The sequence below is a fragment of the Spodoptera frugiperda genome, chromosome 3 (genome assembly GCF_023101765.2).
Source record: "Spodoptera frugiperda isolate SF20-4 chromosome 3, AGI-APGP_CSIRO_Sfru_2.0, whole genome shotgun sequence".
NCBI classification, from domain to species: domain Eukaryota; kingdom Metazoa; phylum Arthropoda; class Insecta; order Lepidoptera; family Noctuidae; genus Spodoptera; species Spodoptera frugiperda.
The window spans coordinates 4,765,754-4,786,989 of NC_064214.1; the positions used below are offsets into that span (position 1 = coordinate 4,765,754).

A 21,236-nucleotide genomic window follows, 5' to 3' on the forward strand; every position below is an offset into this window, starting at 1 on the left:
TTATACTGGTTTTATTTCTTAATTATTGTATGTATCATCTATTTTTTTTCAAAGAATTGTTGATATTATAACTTTCGTGCAACATACTAAATTAATTATTATGTTGTTTGGCTTATTTACGTAACTATTTGACAAGGAACTCGTCTAGTTTCAACATGGTTTCAAACCATGCTAAAGGCTCATATTCATGAGCAACATTCCACGATACACGACGCAGCGACTGTCGTGCCATGTGAAAAAGTTAAAGTTAAAAAAAAAAATAGAAGAATAGGCCATAAAATATTTTTTAATAACTGATAACGAAATCAGAGCACTTTGACTAACATAACCATGACGTAAAACGCGATACAAAAATTGCATAACAATTGATGAAGAAGTATTCAGAATATTAGGACAAGACGATGTAACGTTAAGCCTTTCTAGCTGTAATTTAAAGTCAACGATATGAACCTATTACACCAACTTTTAAATACTACTTCCATTCACGCGTAACTCTGTGGTTGATGACGATGGAGAAAAAATGCTAGATTTATAATGGCCTGTAAAATTAGAATGTTAGGGCTCATTTTGCGGTAGCATAGCATTCGGATTCCAAGGAGGTGTGACTCGTGACTGAGCTAATGAGGGTAGGCGAGGCTCTAATTCTTTGATCCAACATCCCGGGTCAGTGAACAAGTTGGAAGCGCGCACGAATCACATTCTACGTTATCTTCGTATAGATAAGGTTTGCATGCGATTTCTTTTTTTAAACACTTTTGTTTAAACTTCTTTAAGAGTAATTTTTGGTTGATGCGTAATATTGTAGTTACGACGTTTTGGTTTTGAGTAGTCGTGTAGTATAGCAGTGCTATATGAAATATTATTGGACTGATAGTAATTAGCTGGTTTAGCCTTTTTTGGAAAATGCTTAGACTATGTTGTATTCTTCTTAATTAAGAGCAACTACGCTTTATAATCTGTTTGGATAAATAATTAGTAAACAGAATTCTGATTAAGGTCGCGGGCAGCCGCTGCATACAGGTCGCTTCGAACCGGACTATCTGGAAGTCGTTGCAGGAGACCTATGTTCAGCAGTGAACGGCTGATATAGTGATGAAGAAGAAACAGAATAACAATAACACAAACAAATAAATATCACATGTCATAATCACATTGTCTAGACAAAATTCTCAAGAAGTCAAAATAAGAATAAAATGAGAAAACAGTCTCTAGGTTATTTGTTTGTTGTCTTAAATATGAATGAAAAATAAGACAGACAACGTTGGGTCTGCAAATATGCCTGAGTCTATATAAACAGTCTTGTCTACATTTACAACGAGTAGTTGTACAAACGTTAGACTAGTTGTTTTGTTGAACTGCTAATAACTTAAAATATTGGTACCTTTTTGGTATATTACTATTTGTATGTGTAGGATTAGGGCAGTGCCATTCTGGACTTGCTAACTATCTAGCGGGTTTACCAGGGCTCCAGTGATCCGGCTCGAAAAGCAGGAGTAGGAACGGGATGGTTTTTAGTCAGTAAAGTATTTTTCTTCTCTCACCTCGCCCAAGGTGGGAGAAGTCATTGGATGATCCCCTAAAAAGTGACGAAATCTTATTTTTAGATTCATGACTCGTAAAGAGAGTAGAAAATGTTTTTATACGGTACAACAATTATATCCTATACTATTAAGATGTCGGACAGTCCATTTATCTAAAACATGAAGACAGTAGCAACAGGAGATGAGCAGAGCGAGTGGGTTAAACCGCGACAAAGATGGTAGTTTTTTTTTATGAAATAAAATGAGTCTTATTTCAGAGCTTAAGCTTACTTTAACAAAAGCCACTGCAGATCTAAGAACTAAGGTTGCACTATCCCAAATTTCTAGCTACAATATTCAGAAGAATACAGAAAAAAAATAATAAAAAGAATTTAGCGTCATTCTAATTTGTCACACACCCACACTATGAGTCAAACAATATAGTAATACTATAGAACAATCAGAATCTGAATATCCGGATAAATGGTTAGTGCCTTCCATAAATGAGCGTCATACCATTTCGCCTTAGAATGGTGTGTTTCAAACCGACCAATCGAATTGCTTTATTTAGGCAGGTAATGTAAGTAATCCTATTGGTTCGATTTGCTACACATTTGCAGGTAAAAGTACAGTAAGAGACAAAAACGTAACATGTAACTGTTACTCATTTTCCTAAGACAACAATTAGGTGTCGACGAAAATATGTAATCGAAGTAGATTAATCTACTAAGTTTACATTAAAAAATTAAAAAGGATTTCAAAACGAAGGACATAATATACATTACAGCAAAAAAACTTCAGAAATTAGCCATACCATTATGTATTGTGGTATACATTTTACAACGGCTATACAAAAAGGCTTTAAGGGGTTCGCGGGGCAGTTTCCAAAACAAAAATGCCGTGCCGCAACCGTGGCGTGTCCGTGCCATTCTGATTCTACAATGCCTTATGACTAAAATTGTTCTATACCCACCCTTGGTAAAAGACTAAATTAATCAAAGGCCCTTAAAGAAGAATACATTTATTTAGAAGAATCTCAATCTAGAGTACATTATATTCTGTTTTTCCCAGCGTTACTTAATTCTGCTAAATTCCTACACACAAGTTTAAAAACAACTATTGACAACTAAAAAATATTTCAACAATTGAAAAAGAAAATACCTGGTTCTAAAAATAGATGGCAGAATTCTTCTAAATGCCACTGGGCTCACGAACTTTGTGAAACTGTCCCCGAATATACCCATACTATGCCATCACGTAGTTATCCCGTACGTTCAATGTGTGCAATGTGTGAAAACGTATTGAAAAAAAACACACGTCATGCTCTGATACATATAACTTAATACCGAGACTATTATTAGAAGGCATCTAGCTGAGCCCAGCCGCACGAATATACCTATACACGCGAAAATAGATCTTTTCTAAATAAATAGATCAAACATTGACAATTATTCCGCATTTAAATTAGACTGAGGAAGTAATTTTCTTAGCTTTTTGGGCAATTTTCTGAATTATATTCTGAAATGGATATCCAGGCATATTTTTTGTTGGTAATATTAATTTTAATAGGCCACGTTTCGAGTGCGTCTTCAGTGAATTCGACAAAGGAATGCCCTAATATAAAAACTTCGTTGGTCTCTGTGAGGAAGAGACGCCATCTCGCTTTTCCTCCAGGATCTGCTGCCTCGGTGAGTATTTTCAAAATTAATTAAAATTACTTGAAGAAAATACGATTCCTACTTCATATATCGTATTTTCATCTTATTATCTGGTTTTGTTGAAGTTTTAAACTGGAATTCATTCATATATTTATCTTAAATTAATGTTTTAGATTCCTGGTGATTCCTTTTATCATTCAACAATGTATAGTTTAATCGAATAGTTTAATTAATATTCCTCATTCCACGTGTATCAAGAGTATTTTGGTGAAGAACGTTGTTATTATTGTTGGAATAATTAAAATACTTAAACTGAGTATTTTGTTGATTTTGAGGGTTTTTTAGTGCTTCTATCTAGCTTCGTGTGTCAAAACCTCTATAGTTTTCAAATTCAGCACCCAAAATCAGTGCCTCAAGCTATCAGCAGACATATCTATTACAAATAATTGATTTATTCACCAATTTAAAAATTCAAGATTGCTTTTAAGTCTTTTTAAAAAGAACTTACCAGCTATAGAAATGTTAGGTTGTTTCATCAAAAGGAGTAATGATCAATCTTCGATCAAAATGAAATAATATACAGTGAAATAATATATACAGATTTTTTCTAATTATTTAAATTTTCATTTGGCTTTCTTATAGACCTTGATTATGGGTTTATCAAAACTCCATGCATGCATGGCAGGCAAGCTGCAGATTGTAGTTCTAAAGGTCCAAGTTTACAAGGGAGTGCTGCTCGGTCGCGGTTGATTGTGCACTTGCATAGTCTCAACGAAACCTACTAGAAGAATAGGATAGTGTCTACAACTGCATTTTATTACCCTCTCAATAAGACATGCCTCATATAGATTATTTATCAATACTATTTTATTTTTTATTTTCCATGGATGTTTGGCAGCCATAAAATCAGCCATAAGATCACGAACACGTAACAACCACGCGAGTGATCCATGATCCATTATCGAAGAAACCTTTGGTCAGGATCCACTTAAGACTTCTTGTCAATCACAAATTAGGTAGTTGTTAAAATATTTATATTGGAGATGTTAAGATAGATGAGCTCATATCCTAGAAATAGATTGAAGATGTTGTTAAAAGATGAATAAATTTCAAGGGAAAATACTTATATTAATTCGTAATATACCAGGAAGAAACAACCTGGATGCAGTTCGTGCTTTGCTGTAGCTATGATTAATATTTTGTAGCTAGCAATGCTGGTTTCAATTAAGTAGTAGTATTTTAAAATAATAATGGCTTTTTGAAGCCAAGGTATTTATTTTCTATCGAATCTGAATCTAATGATGAAAGCTCATTTCTAGTTACGATTTTAATACTAACTACGATCTAATAATTTTATCAACGTGAACAAATTGTTGAAATTTTTCTTTAAAAAGTTTGTGTTTTCTAAAAAGTCAAGCAAAGTCACAAACAATTATATAAATGAACATTGATTCAATGTTTCGATCCTGTCCAGATTATTCGATCGATAATTCGATTCATCCAAATCATTTATTTGGTAAAATGGTTCGATCCTGTTTCCATGTGTCTAATATTCGTTAATGTATATAGATATTGGAATTTACCTCATTACACATTCTTGTTACCTTATTCCTTACTACAAGTAAAAGCGTATTGCATTCAGCCATTTTACAAATGCTCCGAGCTCTTGGGGTGATACAGTAATGTGTTTATGCATGAAACCACGTGCGCGCACCAGAGAGGAGGATTGCAACGATGCATGTTTAGCGATTTGTGAGGCCTTTCGGTAGCCATAACATTGATATTTAAGATTTTGTGTCTTATTATACAAAGTGCTTTCAATTTAAAAAGTTATTGGAAACGTTAAAGTTCTCCAAAGTTTGCAGTTTAAGATACACGTTGCAGATACTTTCGTTACTGAATATTCGGTACCGTACTCGTAGTATTAGGTATTTTAGTATATTTTTAATGGAGAAAGTTATCCAATGATTTCTGTCGCTTTGGGTGAGGCGAGAGGGAGTGTCAGACTCTTACTGACTAAAAACCACCACGTTCCTACTCCTAGTTTTCGAGCTCAAGGCCCGATAACCCGTTAGGCGGTCCGCAGGCATTTGATTTCGAAAAACCGAAGAAAAAAGGAACACTTACCTTTTTAGAAAAGGGATTGAGTTGAGACATAAGGTTGTACGTATAAAAGTATGTATGCATTTATTTACATATAAATATAAATGTTTATATTATACGCATTGAATAGCATTAATATCTCTGTGAGAGTAATAACATTGTGCTAGTGTTTAGAGTGTAAATACAGTTGTTTATTATTTCTAGTTTCACTCCATGGCTAAATTTAATTTCAGCAAAGTCATCATGATATACTACATGAATATCACGCTTAGTATACCTGACTGGTTATACATGTTGTACCATATTAAGGTTAACAGAAACCATATATAACAGCTTTTTCTTTCTCATACTCGCCTCGGGTGGGACATCTACCATGAAACGGTGGCACTTCGCCGATCGTCTTGTAGTTCGATGATGTAAAGGACTAGGGGGAATCAAGTTGTGCAATTCCCTCACACACTTACCGAAATGTATCCGATAAAAAACCGAAAGGCTTGCAACTTTGCACCTGTAATGATCTGGAAGTCATGGCCTATGTTCAGCTGTTGACTTCTAATTTCTAACCCAAGTAACAAAATATGATAATAAAACTCTCATAACAGACTTGGCGAGAGAAAAACCACTAAGAGACAGTTACTACTGCTGTAAGTCTGTAAACTCTGTAAAGTCTGTAAACCGTGCACTACAGGAGAACTTTGTTACTTGGGAACAGGATAATGTTGATGAAGTCGATATGGAACCAAGCATTAGCATATTTGATCCATTTTACAATTTAATCTACACCGATATCTGATCTATCGCTTCATTTAAAGTATTGTGATTAGCAGCACTCTAATAAGGCACTCGCTGACGTATACAGTGTGGTGTTAAAATTAGAGGCAATCGTGAAAAATGGATGATAACTGTCATTTAATAGGAGAGCAAATACTTATAGTAGTATTACAAATATTGACTTGGACTTGGCTAGTCTTTACTGGGATCAGGCGGCATCCGAGATTAGCCGCATTTAGATTACGTCTGATAATTAATAAACTGACTATACGATTGGTGGGGCTGGGCGACTGGCTGCCGCGCAGCGTGTAGCGGGTTTGATACTCACACAGAATACACTCTTTGTGTGATCCACACATTATCTTAGTATGTTTGTAAAGGCATTCACGACATAGGAAGAGATCCTAAGCCATAAATGAATAAACACTCTTTGCTTTTCAAATGCGTGGTGTAAGAATCGATGAAGAGACTAAAATTTTAATAAAAAGTGACCCATTAACTGGGCCTACTCATGCACTTTGAGCCTTTTAAACTGCGAACTCCATTCCCACTCGCCAAGCATGTAGCGTAGGTTATGGTAAACCCTTCCTTTGCAGAAGAGGCCTAAAGTTCTGTTGACTTATCGATTCACCAAATAATACGTAAAACGGTCTCGTAATTTCTTTGATATAGAATTGTGTGTGCTGAACTAGACAAAAAGAAATAACTCGAAATCACATATGTATGTCTAATAAATCAATAATTTATAATACATGACACGTTTGCTGTTCCCAAACCATAACGAGTAATTAGTTTAATAAGTAAGTAGGTACATCTTGTAGTGAAAGAGGTATGTAAGTTTCGTAGCGATTGGCATTCCATTGTCTCTGCCTACCCCCATTAGAGGCAGGCGTGAGGTTATGTGTATGTTTGGTATATCTTGTTTATAAAGTCTAAAGCAACATGCAACGTAGTCTGTACAAATCTTGAAGTCTAACGAAGCGCCATCTGCTTTCGTGGGAACTTCATTTGGGAACTAAAACTTAGCTTCTGGGTAACTAACGTTGTTCTGACAAGTTGCCTTAAGTCAGTAAATTCATTTAAGTTCTAACATCAATGGTTATGTTACAAATTTTATGTAACATTGTTTTTTATTACATCGCATTTAACAGTCCATCGTTACATTACGCCTTTTTGTCTCCGAAAGGGTAGATAGAGGTGTACATTACGGCACGTAATGTCACTGTACAATGTACACCTACTTTTCACCATTTGTGTTCCAAGTCCCATGTAATAACGGGTGAGCGTATTGCCATTATACTGGACACAATTCCAGACTCCGTGCTATTACTGAGAAATTTTAAAAACCCGAAATAAGCCCAGTAATAAGTGATCGAACCCGAGACCTCATGCGCTACTAGCGACCATTCGACCAACGAGGCAGTTTTTTAATAGTTTTTGTAACATAAAATAATTAATTTTCTCGATTCTCAACTATCTATCTATACCTTTCAGATAACCACATCAGTGGTTAAAACGTTCATGACCCACGTACCATCAGGCTGGTTCGTGGTGGTTGAAGCTGAGCTAGTGTACATGCTGCCAGACCACACGATGATCAGCGCCCACAAGAGAAGGAAGCTGCATCATCGACAGAAGAAGGAGATATGGGAGACTCTTAAAGACGCTTTGGAACAGTGAGTTTGAATTTCATCGCATTGTTCTAAATATAATATAGGTATATAAAATAGTGATCTTTCAAAACATCGAATCGTAAAATGAAATGAAAGTGGCCTGTGAGCTTTTGGGCTATAGGAAAACAAGTTTTGGATAAATATGAGACAGGAATTTTAGAGATTTCATTCCTACTGGATTCCCCTATTGTTTGAATATTTTCTTAAAATGGAGTTTGCTGTTTAAATAATCGTATAAAGTACGGAGCAATCTTTCTGTGATGTACTAATAAATTGTTCTTTCGGGTGTGGGTGTCATGTGTTTGTGAACTTGTATGTTTGTAAATGTACCCACGACACAAGAGGAAATACGAGGGCATGGCAACGTATTTTTTTAAATATTGTCAAGATTAGGACATATTGATTGACGGTGTAATTGATATACTTAATAATGTCATTTTCATACAATTTTCTTTGTCTTCCAGGCGCAATATGAATGGGCGGGCCTGCATCATACGCACGATATGTGAGGCCAAGATGCGGTTGGCACCAAAAGGAAAGTCTCTCGTTCATGATATACTGAGAGCTATGTTCACGTAAGTATCGATTCGATGATCACTAATTATTATTAGTTATCAATGCTAAGTTCCAGATATATCAAAGAGCTCTGTTTCATTATGGAATAAGCCGGTAACCGAGCAGATGGATCACCTGATGGTAAGCAATCGCCGCCGCACATGGACACTTGAAACATCAGAAGCGTTACAAGTGCGTTGCCGGCATTTTGAGCGTTAGGAATTTAAAGGTTGTTGGGGAATCGGGGATTAGGAAGATTGGGCCTCCGGTAACCGCACTTATACAACAAAACTCAACGCAAAGTTTGTTTCACGTCGGTTTTCTGTCAGGCCGTGGGATACCAATATTGGCGTGGCCGAAGCATGGCTCTCCCACACTTAACTCATCATAAAATAAAACGTCTCATTTTCCCAAATTGACCTTTACAGCTCAAGTGAGACGTATAAAGACGAGTCCTCTATAAATTGGGCGTATTACTGAATTAAGATCACAGTATTAAGGAGAGATTACTGAACTTCTAATTATGTAACATTACTAGCGCTTAGAGAATGAATGTACGTAATAAGTACGGATAGTTTCAACACGTTTAATTTATCATTGCAGTGATTAGGGGTACTACGATTATAACATAGTAGATGCCTTAATTCCATTACTTTAATATTTTTATTAATACTAGCGACTCGCCCCAGTTTCGCATGGGTGCAATGGATATCTCCATATTATGCCTGTATTATACATATAAACATCCTCTTGAATCACTCTACCTATTACAAAAAACCGCATCAAAATCCGTTGCGTAATTTTAAAGATTTAAGCATACAGACAAACAAACAGACAAAAATAGCGACTTTGTTTTATATTATGTAGTGATTATACTGATCACGTTTAAATCTATATATTTCAAAAATTTTTCAAAAATAATGCTTATAAAGTACATTAAATCAATAAATAAAACATTACACACACATGCATAGTATCTGATCGTATTTGACAAAACGTCAAAATCGATAGATATTGCGATGATATTCTCACGTCTCATATGAAAAGAGTTTTATAAAAGAGTTTGAGTTAAATAAAAATTATCCTTCAACGTACGTTAAGTGGTATTGTAAATTAAATCATATATGGTCGAATTTCGGCCACTAGGCGACCACTAGTTGGAATAATATGGTAAATGACTATTTTTTATTTTAATATCCGTTTTGTAGATTAATTTAAACTATTATTCACGTATTTCTTTACAATACCAAACTTTCGAAGTTATATCGATTTAAAATGTCGCGTGACATCACTGCTAGGTACATTTTATACGTACAAATGACGTATTTGCTTCCACTCCCAAACTTTGATTCGTTTTATCCAAGTATTGTTATTTTATACGAGAAAATAAATAAAAATCTATTTAGCGCGTCTAATAGTTTTTATGACGGACTAAATAGATTTTTAATTTTCGTGCACCGTCATCATCCCGATTGTTTAATTTGCATTGGAATACATTAGAACGCAAGACCCTTTTCCTGGTAGCCTAAAAACGATAGTTGAGTAATTGGTAATTTATTTTTTCTTGGATTTTATGGTCGAATCTCAATACATATTAATAAAAAAATACATTTAATTTTTTGTCTATTTATTACGTAATCACATAAAGGATTACCACTGTCAACTGAGCAACCATTAGAAAATCCATCATAGATAAATAAAATATAATTTTATACATAATATACATCTGAGACTTCAATAATTAATCACACCAACAAATACACCCCTGGGAGATCCATTCGAATTTTACGGTACATAAGTCCTAATCTTAAAATATGTATGAATAATTCAAAATCTTTGATAATATCCCACTATAAGATAACCGCATCGCGTCATTGCTGAGTTCTCAACACGCTAATTGCCTTATAATCCGAATACGTGATCCATATACGTAGCGGGATTACGTCATAACATTACATACTATGAAACAAGGAACTGGGACGAATCAGGATTCACCACACGAGAATTTTCTAAAACACAAAATACATTGCTGGTTTTATTCGCGGTATCATTTGTTGTTGTGTGACAAAACGGCAGTGGATTGCGTTACGTGAGTTAAAGTTTCTTGGAAGGTTTAGGGTTGCATAGTGGCTCCTTAGAGATGTCTCTCGTAGGCGATTCTCATTGTTAAAATTCTCTTTAAACTTTCATAAGTGGTATTGTGGAGGAAAATTGGTGGATGACGTCACGTCAGGGTTGGTTTGGATAGAACCCAGTTTGGGGAATTGTCCTCAATATAAGATTGAGGAAAAAATGGGTTGGGTTTGTTTTTGCCTTATTAGTTACAGAGGCAATAATCATACGTCATCGCATTTTTTATTGGCGTTGGTAGAGGTGTACAATTGTACACATTGTTAAATGTAACAGTAATAGGAGTAGCATTGGGTTTTTTGCAGGCAGACATATTTTTTCATATTTGTTATTTTCCACCCCATTGTACCTTATTAACTAATATACATCAAATACGTATATATTATTATAAGCTTTATAAATGAAAAGGAATAATTAACTAGGTCTAGATTGCAGGTTATGTCGCCCTCACTAGATCACATAGTCCTTCCATGATATCGGTTGCAGGATATTATGCAACCGATATCGTAAAATGTTTTGAACTAGTCCAATATTTAATTTATTCAACTTATATTTTTAACTGACTTCTGTAGTTAATGATTATATTTACCTGTCATTACTTGTAAATGTAGATGCACACTACTTATGTTTAATTATAATTATTAGTCTTATCTTTCTCCTTAAGAATAAATAAATAAATAAATATGAAACTTTGACTCTCCATAAAACTCCCAAATACATATAAATTTAAACAAGAAATGAATTGGAGATAGCAGCTGTTTCTCCGCAACTGTTAGCCATAGAATAATCGACTATAAAGTATTCATACACCGTACAGGAACAGCTGGTGATATTACGTATTGCTATAAGGATGGAAATTGTATGAATTACATACTGGACCGTCTTATGTTCTTAGTCATATAGTATTCAAGTGCTATTTCAATTCCTATGTATGTATTTATGTAGTAATTGTTTATGTATAGGAATCGTAGATTTATGTATGTATGTATTTGATGATTTAGACTTTTTAAGTAGAGTTTTCTAGTTAACGTTGAAGTAGGTAGCTAATATTTTAATGATGAATTATGTAAATGGGTAATTAATTTGTCGTTGTCGTACGAAAGGGTGGTTTAAATATGATTATCTTTTCAAATTATGGATATAAAGGTTCCACTATTTTTAGAATACTTATTATTGTACATTTATCATCGAATTTGAATCATGTTATCGCAATTATATTTTAACCAACCAATTTTAAGGACGAGAACACACTATTCCCAAACATTAATAAATAATTTTCATTTCAGGGCACCCTTAGAAGAAAGGGAGTTTGTGGAAGAAATGGGTTTGACATACAATGAGTTATTGGAGCCCGACTTCTGTATGAAAGCGAATGACTGCCCGCTGTCTATACTCAGCGTCATTTTGGATTTAAATCGGAAAAGATAGCGATGGGTTATTAAAGAGTGCATTGTTAAAACTGTTATGCTGTAGTTTTATTTTTCATGAAATGAAATGAATTAACGACCTGGCTGTTTTTTCATAAAGTTGCACGAGTACATACAATGTGCCCATGAGTCTTGCCAATGAGTCACTTATAATATTAGTAGACTTAGAACAAATCGGACAAAAACTAACTGAGAAGTTTTCGAAAGAAACGAAAATAAAACTTGGTGACATTTTACTCTACATACCATACCTCTTTCGCTTCAACAGTCATCAGTCTTCTCATACATTGTAGGTTAAGGATGATTTTTATTTCATTAATTAATGTAACAAAAAAGCTTATTTACTACTTCAGAAATTGTGAAGATAAAATAGCTCTTTATTAAAAGTTCCATCTATTTCATCACCAAAATCAATTTAATTTTCTAAGCTATTCCCGAATACACATACCTATATAACTGAGGCAAGTTAAAACTAAAATAAATGTCGCCAATATCAGTCTCTTTCGTCGAGTGCGAACGATTATTAAATTACTTTGACGTCGTTATTCGATGGGATATAAAGTCGGTTAAGCGTTTATGGTGTAAAATATAAGCTGATCGAGTTTTAACCGATTTGTTTTCTTATTTTGAATCGAAGGATTGGTTCAGTAGTTTAGAATATTTCATATTAACAAAATTTTTATATAACTTTTGTGGAACATACTAAATTAATTATTTTACTGCTATTGAGTAGCCGACAGTCACCGCGTCGTGTGTCTTGGATATAAGGCTCTAGCATGGCTTGAAACTAGTCGAGTTCCTTGTCAAACAGTTAAATATTTTTTTATAATATTTCTATGGTTTCCAAATCGTTATTTCTAATAATGATGAGATTTATCGCATCCGACATGCTGGAAATAATTACTATAACAATCTAGGATAGGTATACTGAGAATTTAGATAAAAAAGATAGACAACATGGGTTAAACCCTACACTAATACCGAGAGCTTAGGCTCTTTCTCTCTCTCTTAGGGCTTAGGCTAATCTAATGACAAAATGAAAACTTTTTGAGCAATGCCATCATGGATAATTAAACATATTTAAATGAATAAATAAAAATGTTTCACGTTATCTATATAACGTGAAACAATTATGTAAAGACATATAATGAATCTGTAGAAGGGTCAATTCTGTACATTGAAAATATTGAAAAAATAAATAGCAGGGGGTGTTACTGGATCGATACGAAACCCAAATATTATGTGATTAATGCCTAATAAAATAATTGTCTCGGACGAAAAAAATTAAAAAGTAAATTATCCGCCATTGAAACTTGCACCGAACAGCAAAGGGTTGCAGCCCTTCAGTATGAGGCATCCATTAGGATCGATCATATTCCATAACGCGGTACACACATTTGCATTAGGTATCGATCACCCACCCATTCTATATTATAATTAGCTATTTATTATTCCACGTGTGTATTAGAAAAGTGAAAGCGTCAATATTTCCATATCTTTGGGTATGAATTTCACCATGATACTGTGTTTTGAGTATGAAATTTGAAATTTAAATGCTCAAAGATTAGGTACGCTTTTCCATCACCACCAGGGATGTGTTATGCTATGTTGCTGTGAATGCGTTTAGCTTTTACCAGTCATATTCATTGGTATACATAGAATAGTACTGGAAAAACGGACTCAGTTAAGCTATGTTTTTTATATGGCAAGATGCGTGCTATGGCTTCCCTACTACCGATACATCGCATACTCAACTCGCGCATCTTTCGAAATGAAATATAAACATTGATTTAGACTAAAATACATTTTATTTTACCCAATACTTATCCACAAAAAAGTATCCTAACTGCAAAATATAAGTCCTGTTTCCTTAACCCAAAAACTACCAAGACCAGACTCCACCACAAGACATAGTTTAAACACCAGTAAAACATAAGTTCAGCTCCGTTCAGCTCCACTATGTTCTTACCGATTGCTAAATGCTTTTTAGTGCAAGCAGCCCGAAAACGGTTATCGCCTTACACATTTCTAGCTTTTATGTGCCTTACCATTTGTTTTAACTCATTCTAAACTGTTATTGTTAACCGTTTATAAGGGTATTTTCAGTTTATAAAGTCTTGGTTTTAAAGTAAAGTTGAAATGTAGAATGAAAGTATTTTTTAGTTGATAGGATGTATTTTCTTGTAAGTAATTGTTATGATATTAATTTATCAAAGAAATGTGAGGTTTATATCCTTTTTACAGTCATATAAGGAAACTAGTTTACTTGGTATTCAGGAATTTAATCTCTGTTTATTATTACTGGACGACTTACATAATTGTCGAAAAGTAGATGTCACATTAGAGTCAGGTTATTGCCTTTTAAAACCTGACAATATTAGTGTGTCATTTTCTTTTCAATATGTTATCTTTAGATACTATCGAAAAACAACAAAAAATAAAGGAGATCTCCAACCTCAAACTCGACAAACAAACTAGAGAAAAACCGATGACCTCGTTTGCCCTACACACTTGGAATTTGTCAACTTTTTGTCGAAGTCTATTGGTCTATTGTACCCAAATAATAGCGATGGTTGTTAGTACCGTTCATCACCCATTAGTAGGGGAAGGTCAGTCGCCGAAGTGATGTATGTTTTCATAAATCTTTTGAACGCTGACATCGTAAGGATAAGGAGGTGGAAACGGGTTCCCGGGGGATTTGCTGACGATATTGCCGTGTGTAATTTTGGTATTGCGTTTTTACCAAATTTTGGTATGTGTATTTTAGATTATAAGTAAATTGATGATGCTACGTAAATAGGTGTGTAATAAAATTAAATGATGCCTTGATTATATGTGCAAAAATGATTATATTCAGTTATGCATATCACTTTAGTTCATAAAGTCGTGTTTTTGACCCTCAAAGACTTAGACATAGGTGTAAATTAGTGCACATCATTGACGATGAAACATTCGTTTTTCACCATAATTGGTGTGATTCATACAATTTCCACTCGAAAAGTCCGTTCAAAATTAAGGCAATTTTTTCTCTAATTTTAACATTTTACTAATAGGTATATCTATGGGAGTGGGCAGAGACAATGAAACGTCAATTATTACGAATCTTACATACCTTTTTCTCTTCATCAGTCTTTTCATACATGCTCATATACTAATACTAAATATAATTTTGTTATCAAAACCGTATTCCCTTTAACCTCTTTTTTGGTTAAACAAAACAGGCTCTTTGTCGCACTAATCCAATCTCAATAGCATTACAATTTCCAGAATTACCAGGCTTACTAGCAACGCAGTTATCAACGTACTCTGCACAGGGGAATAAAATCGTTAAATTTTATTGCTTTCAATCTTGAGTTGAATTTCAAGTGGGTTTCGAGAGAAAGAGGTTTTTATGGGGGAGGAGACGTCATGGCGTCATGATACGTTACTTACCATTTGTAGTAGTCAGAAATTATCACGTACTTTTTTGGCTATACAATGTGTACATTGAGTGTACACACTCAATTTTTTACCATTTGTGTTATAAGTTCCATGTAATAGGGGGTGAGCCTATTGCCATATACTGGGCACAATTTCAGACTCCCTGCTGCTACTGGGAAATTTTCGAAAACCGTAAGAAAAACTCAGTAATACTTTGCCCGACCAGAATCAAACCCGAGAACCCTTGTCCGGCAGTCGCGCTTGCGACCACTCGGCAAACGACGCAATGATTGACATTTATTTTATTATGTCTAGCTACTTATATGTATATACGGTTCATTGTTAAAGCTAGGTGGTTCTTCCCAAATATTGATTTATGTTGAAAAAAATTAGCAAAAAACTCCGCATTGGATATACCTTAATTAACTAATTACATTGCACTAATTCATTATTTGTTTTGGTGGATTATTTTTTATTTAAAAACAATGTGGTGGCTCTATATCATACAAAGTGCATATAAGTAAACATATCACATAAGGACATGCGATCGATTGGTCTCGCGAGCGCAATGGAGTCACATGATTTGTATACCAACGGATTTGGGGTAATGGCGCCACCATATTCCGGCCTCTGTCGCGTTACGCGCCTAATGGAATGTCAGCTATCCGTCATCTAGTCGAGTTTTTTTTACCCCACAAATATGCAGACTACTTCTTTTTACCCTAAGCCCACTTTGCGGGCGAAAGTGTTAGAATGATTATTTCGAAGCCGAATTATTTGAAAGAATTAAAGTTAAAATGTTCGAGTTAGATATTTCCACGAGATATTATTATTATGATTTGTTAAGCGATTGCTTTGAAGTAACGCTTTTGTACTTTTGGCTAATGTTTAATGTTTTGTAATGAGAAACACAAAGGAAAACATCGGGAGGAAGCCTTGATCCTTCTCCTTGAGACAAGAGGCTTTTGCTTAGCTATATATTATTTAGTTAACAATTATAGGCTGATGATGATTATTTAATTTTGGAATATGCATAGTGGTCACAATAAAAACTTTTCTATAAGGTGTATGAATATCATGGAGGCCCGGCTGCCGCGCAATGTGTAGCGGGTTCGATTCCCGCACGGAGCAACTCTTTGTATTATTCACAAATTGTTGTTTTGCGTCTGAGTCTCATGTGTATGTAAAGTTGTATGTTTGTAGACGCATGACACAGGCGAAGCTCCTAGTGTGGGGCAATGTTTTAAAAATAAGAAAAAATAAGTATCATTTTAAAATGAGATTACACTTTCTAAAACCTAAAAGTCACTATATTTACTCAACTATCAAGTCAAGAAACAAAGCTAAAATGTCACAGATATGCTAATTCAACTAAATAGACACTTTCTTTCCAATCTGGAACAAAAAATTGATGTCTTTTAGCGACATATGAAACGATACTGTTATAAAATTTGAACAATAGCGACCCACACGTTTCCCGTTAAACATAATTGAACTTCATTTTGTTGTTTTATCTGTGAAGTGACAGATGTCAGTTGTTTTTATTAGACTGCTTTTTGTGAATAGTAAAAATGGCTGCCTCTAAATTTGAATTCTGAATTTTCGAACGTTTATTTTTTTTGTTCTAATATTTTTGTTTTGTTTTTTTTTGTTACGATGGAACTAAATATTCCTGTTTTAGTTGTAATATTTTTAAGCTGTGTGCAATTTAGTGAGTTGTCCGAGTCTAGGGATGTGTCGAAGATTTTGTCGAGAAGAAAACGGTATGTCGCTTTTCCAGAAGGTTCCAGTTTTTCGGTAAGTCGTTTTTTTTAAGTTTACAACTTTATCATCCTTACACTTAGTTTAGAATTATTAAATCATATTAAAAGCTTATCAGTTATTTGGTTTTGACTAAGTTTAGATTTCTTGAATCACGTTTAAAGCGTTTATCCCATCAGTTATTTTATTATGGAATTACAATTATGAAAATAACGAAATATCGAATTTGACATTTCATGATTACGCTTCATGTTAATCAAACAATCGGACGGTTTCCTACAATGTTGTTGCTTATTTTTTGTATTTTTTTACCTTCGTATTCTACCTTGTTGGTCTAGAAATCTGTCGACTAGTATTTGACAAATATGCTTCCTATTATTATCTAAATTTTGACTAGGCAAAAATAACCTATTTCCCTTAAACAGAAGACTCTAAATGCCATTTTTCTTTACAGTGCGCCGGTTGCGTGACAGTTGGTCTGATTGGTCAACCGGCTCCATCATCAAGTCCTGGAACCTTCACGTTCAGTCTTAACTGGGCGATAGCCTATGAGCTGCCCAATGTCACAGAAACTACCATCTACTACTTACAGAAGAAGTATTATAAAAAACAGCATTTACAGAAGAGAATCAATAGGAGAGAATTGTATGGGAAATTGGAGACTATTATAGATAAGTAAGTTATAAGTTTTTTAACCGACATGGTCACTAACACTAGTATTAGAACTTGAAACGGGATATTTATTATACTTTTCTACTTTTATAAGTTTCCGATATTTCGGCACTGTTGCAAGCGTCATGATCACGGATGTACAGTTCACAGTCAGTTCAGAAATAGAAAAACATGGTAAATATCGTGTTTCAAGTTCTAATACTAGATAATAGGGTGGAGCGAAAAAAATTTTTTCTTAATTTGAAGATTCCTGTGTTTTCAAACATTGACCCATAGTAATAGAAATGTTCATGCAAAATTACAGCTTTCTAACTCAATATCTTGAGGTGGCGCATTAGGTATGAAATTTAAAAAAAATAAAAAAAGTAGAGTTACAAGCAAATATTTATTTCTAACTATATTACCATATATTTAAATGAATTTAAACTTTAAACCACTAGAATAATAAAATACTATATGAAATTACCATAAAAATAAAATTTTGATGTCCAGAATCAGAGGTTCCAGTTTCATCATTTTGGCAAAAATACTGAGATTTAGTGTCAAAAATAGGTATTTCTTGCCTGGATTTTTATTTAATTACGGATGAAACCATTTCTATCATCGGGTCCACAAACAGATGCCGAAGCCTCCGTTATACGTTTGACACACCTTTCTACTGCTTGAGTAGACTGGACTAATTTTTATGATTTGATAGAATTGGCGAAAAAAAGATAACAGAAGCTCCTGTAACAATGAAATACAGCGACTCGGAAATCACTACAATGATTGCACCTGGAGGTAAATTGTTTGAAATTGAGAAGTATCCTTGCCACACTCAAGCAGTAGAAAGGAACGTACAGCAGAGGCTTCGGCATCTGTTTGTGGACCCGTTATATTTTGCAGCAAACACATCATATTATTATCGCTTCTTAATTTCATGACATCGCATAGATTGAGTTATCATCTTATCTACAGAACCAATGTACATTTTTAAGAAGTTTTCCTCAGCAGCAGGTGCTTTAGTCAAACATTTGCATACTTCTCGGGATAAATATTTACGTGGTGCGATATAAAAAAATATTTGTAGAATATCTGCTTATTGGCGACATTGGGTAACATTTCACATATTTGTACTTTTGTACAAAATAGACGACCTAGACCAGACTTGTTGATGGATAATTGTAGAGATAGATGCCTTATTCTATATCGCTTTACTATCGAAAGTCAAAAGTCAAAATTATTTATTACAAATAGGCCGGGAAGCCACTTTTGAACGCCAAAACAAATATTACAATGTAAAGAAAACAAAATGTCTGTCTGTCCGTCGGTCAGTCCTCTAGTTGCTCTATTTGGTCGTTCCAAAGTGTAGATTCGTATGGAGAAGAACGAGCAAGAAACTCCATAGGTCTTTTACAGTCAGGTTCTCAATACAATACTTGGTTAAAAGCAATCATTTCACATATTTCTTCTAAGGATCCTTTCCATCATTCAACTCTAACATATATTATTGTTTTTTATTTATTGTGTTTAATCACATCACAATGTGTAGGTAACATAAATTATCATTTAATTTGATTGGATCGCCAAGTAAAGGACATCGCTTTGCCCGTTTTAGGCATTTTTTAATAAAATTGACTTAACTTTGGCACTATTTTACAACTATATATTAAAGTTTTGTAAGATAATACTGTATTTGCATACGAGATAACACTTAGTTAAAGTTAAAAACAGTAAATTTGTAAGCATAGCATATAAGCACAACTCTTTTTTGTGGGTGGTCTTATAAGTAAAAATTAGATTTTTCTAGAAACTATTTCCTCGATGCGCCACCTGAAGATAATGTCGTAGAGCTTTAATTTTTGGATAAACAAAGCTTTTACGTATGGTCACCAATTAATAATACAGGACAAAAGAAAAGACAAAAAAATTTTTTTTTGGTATGTTTCACTCCACCCTACTAGATAAGTAAGTTGTTTTAGAGATGATTAATTATGAAGAGTGTCCTTGATCTAGGCATTGGTGTTGGTAATACAATAGTGGACCTGAAGATGTTATGTTCGGTTATTGTAATTAGTAAACTGTCTCAGAAATCTAGATTCGGTGTTGTTACAAAGTCAGACGCTTTGCTAGCATATTTTTTATAGCGCTTTTAATTTATATATCCTGATGCATTGCTGATAGTTCTGCACGCGTTTCTTAATTAATGTGAAAATATGTAATTTATTTATTTATTTATTTAAAAAAAACATGCATAATTTTACAGCTTAAGCCAATACATTATACAGTTAAAGATAAAATAAAATAGTACAATAATCTTAATTACTTAAAACTAATACATCAGCCATCCATCTTCTCACAAAACCTTGTAATGTTTGTAGTGTAGGGGTTATCTTTATAAATTGTTAAAATATCTATTTCAGTATGGGATACAATGGGAGGGAATGCATTCTGAAGACGCTCTGTGAGACCACTCAGAGGCTGGTGCCGCATGGAGACAACGTGGTTGAAGAGATGTTCAGGACTTTATTCACGTGAGTTATACTTAAATACTTTATTACTTAGAGACATAAAAGACCGCAATGAGATTAAAGACAAGGAATTATGCGGTTGACTGAGAAGAACTCGCGCCTTTACATCACCTATTCTACATACAAAAGACAGTTCCCACGAATTCATACTAATATGCCAAAATACTATACCAGTTAGAGACTATTGTAACATTGGTAATGGGCCGTAACATTATTTCGGTTAGCATTTTCTTTTTTTTATGTTTAATGGGACGACGTTTGGCCGTTTGGAAGTAAAATACAGTAGGAATTATGGTGTAGTACAATATAGTTTACTCCAGAATTACGAGATTGGAGTAAAATTTCTTCATTTTCTTTAACAGTATGCCACCAGCAAAAGTCCTACCAACAGAGCCTTTGGAACATGCGATATACGACGCTGCACACCGCCTGGGCCGTATCGTCGACTCCTGCGACAGGTTCAAATGTCCAATCTCATTGGTTGACTTAATCAAGGGGTATTATAATGCTCCTGCGCCAAAAGTTGATTTAAGAAGAAACCCATGGGCGCTGTTCAGTAGTAATTTTGGTTAGGGTTTGTTTTAAGTGTATTGTTTAAAGTAGGCACTGTTATGCTTATTTATTGAATAGTATATATCTTTAGAATAAAATGGGAGATTGGATGAGACTTATAATATAGGAAGCAGTCTTAGGCAAGTGTGTATAGTTTTAAAGATTTGATAATAAGTTATTAGATTTATTTTTTAAATTGAAGTTTTATAGTGGTAAATATAATTGTTAAATACTCAATTAGTTTTAAATTAAGAAGAACGAGTAAGTATTTCTATGGTTATTAAATACTACTGCTAATATTTTTAATAGTTTTTTATTGTTAATGCTGTTGTGTACATTTCTCTTCTTATGATATTTAAAATCTTATAAGGACAGAAATGATACCGTAATGAATTAGAAATTATTTTTATTTACACTTTAAATATATGAACATTGCAGGTTATTTATATATTTTGTATCGCCAATTAATTTCGATATCATCCTT

General features: G+C 34.0%; 2 protein-coding genes across 2 annotated transcripts; both read left to right on the forward strand.

The window, feature by feature from the left end:
* Positions 1-2,862: 2,862 nt before the first annotated feature.
* Positions 2,863-11,875, forward strand: LOC118274036 (uncharacterized). The gene is made up of 4 exons (XM_050705391.1): positions 2,863-3,208; positions 7,547-7,728; positions 8,190-8,300; positions 11,697-11,875. Exons 1-4 carry the CDS (start codon positions 3,044-3,046, stop codon positions 11,836-11,838), a joined length of 600 nt encoding a protein of 199 aa, XP_050561348.1. The 5' UTR covers positions 2,863-3,043; the 3' UTR covers positions 11,839-11,875.
* Positions 11,876-16,585: 4,710 nt separating this feature from the next.
* LOC118274363 (uncharacterized) lies at positions 16,586-20,871 on the forward strand. Its single transcript, XM_035591833.2, has 4 exons — positions 16,586-17,054; positions 17,473-17,693; positions 20,093-20,203; positions 20,563-20,871. Exons 1-4 carry the CDS (start codon positions 16,914-16,916, stop codon positions 20,771-20,773), a joined length of 684 nt encoding a protein of 227 aa, XP_035447726.1. The 5' UTR covers positions 16,586-16,913; the 3' UTR covers positions 20,774-20,871.
* Positions 20,872-21,236: the final 365 nt, after the last annotated feature.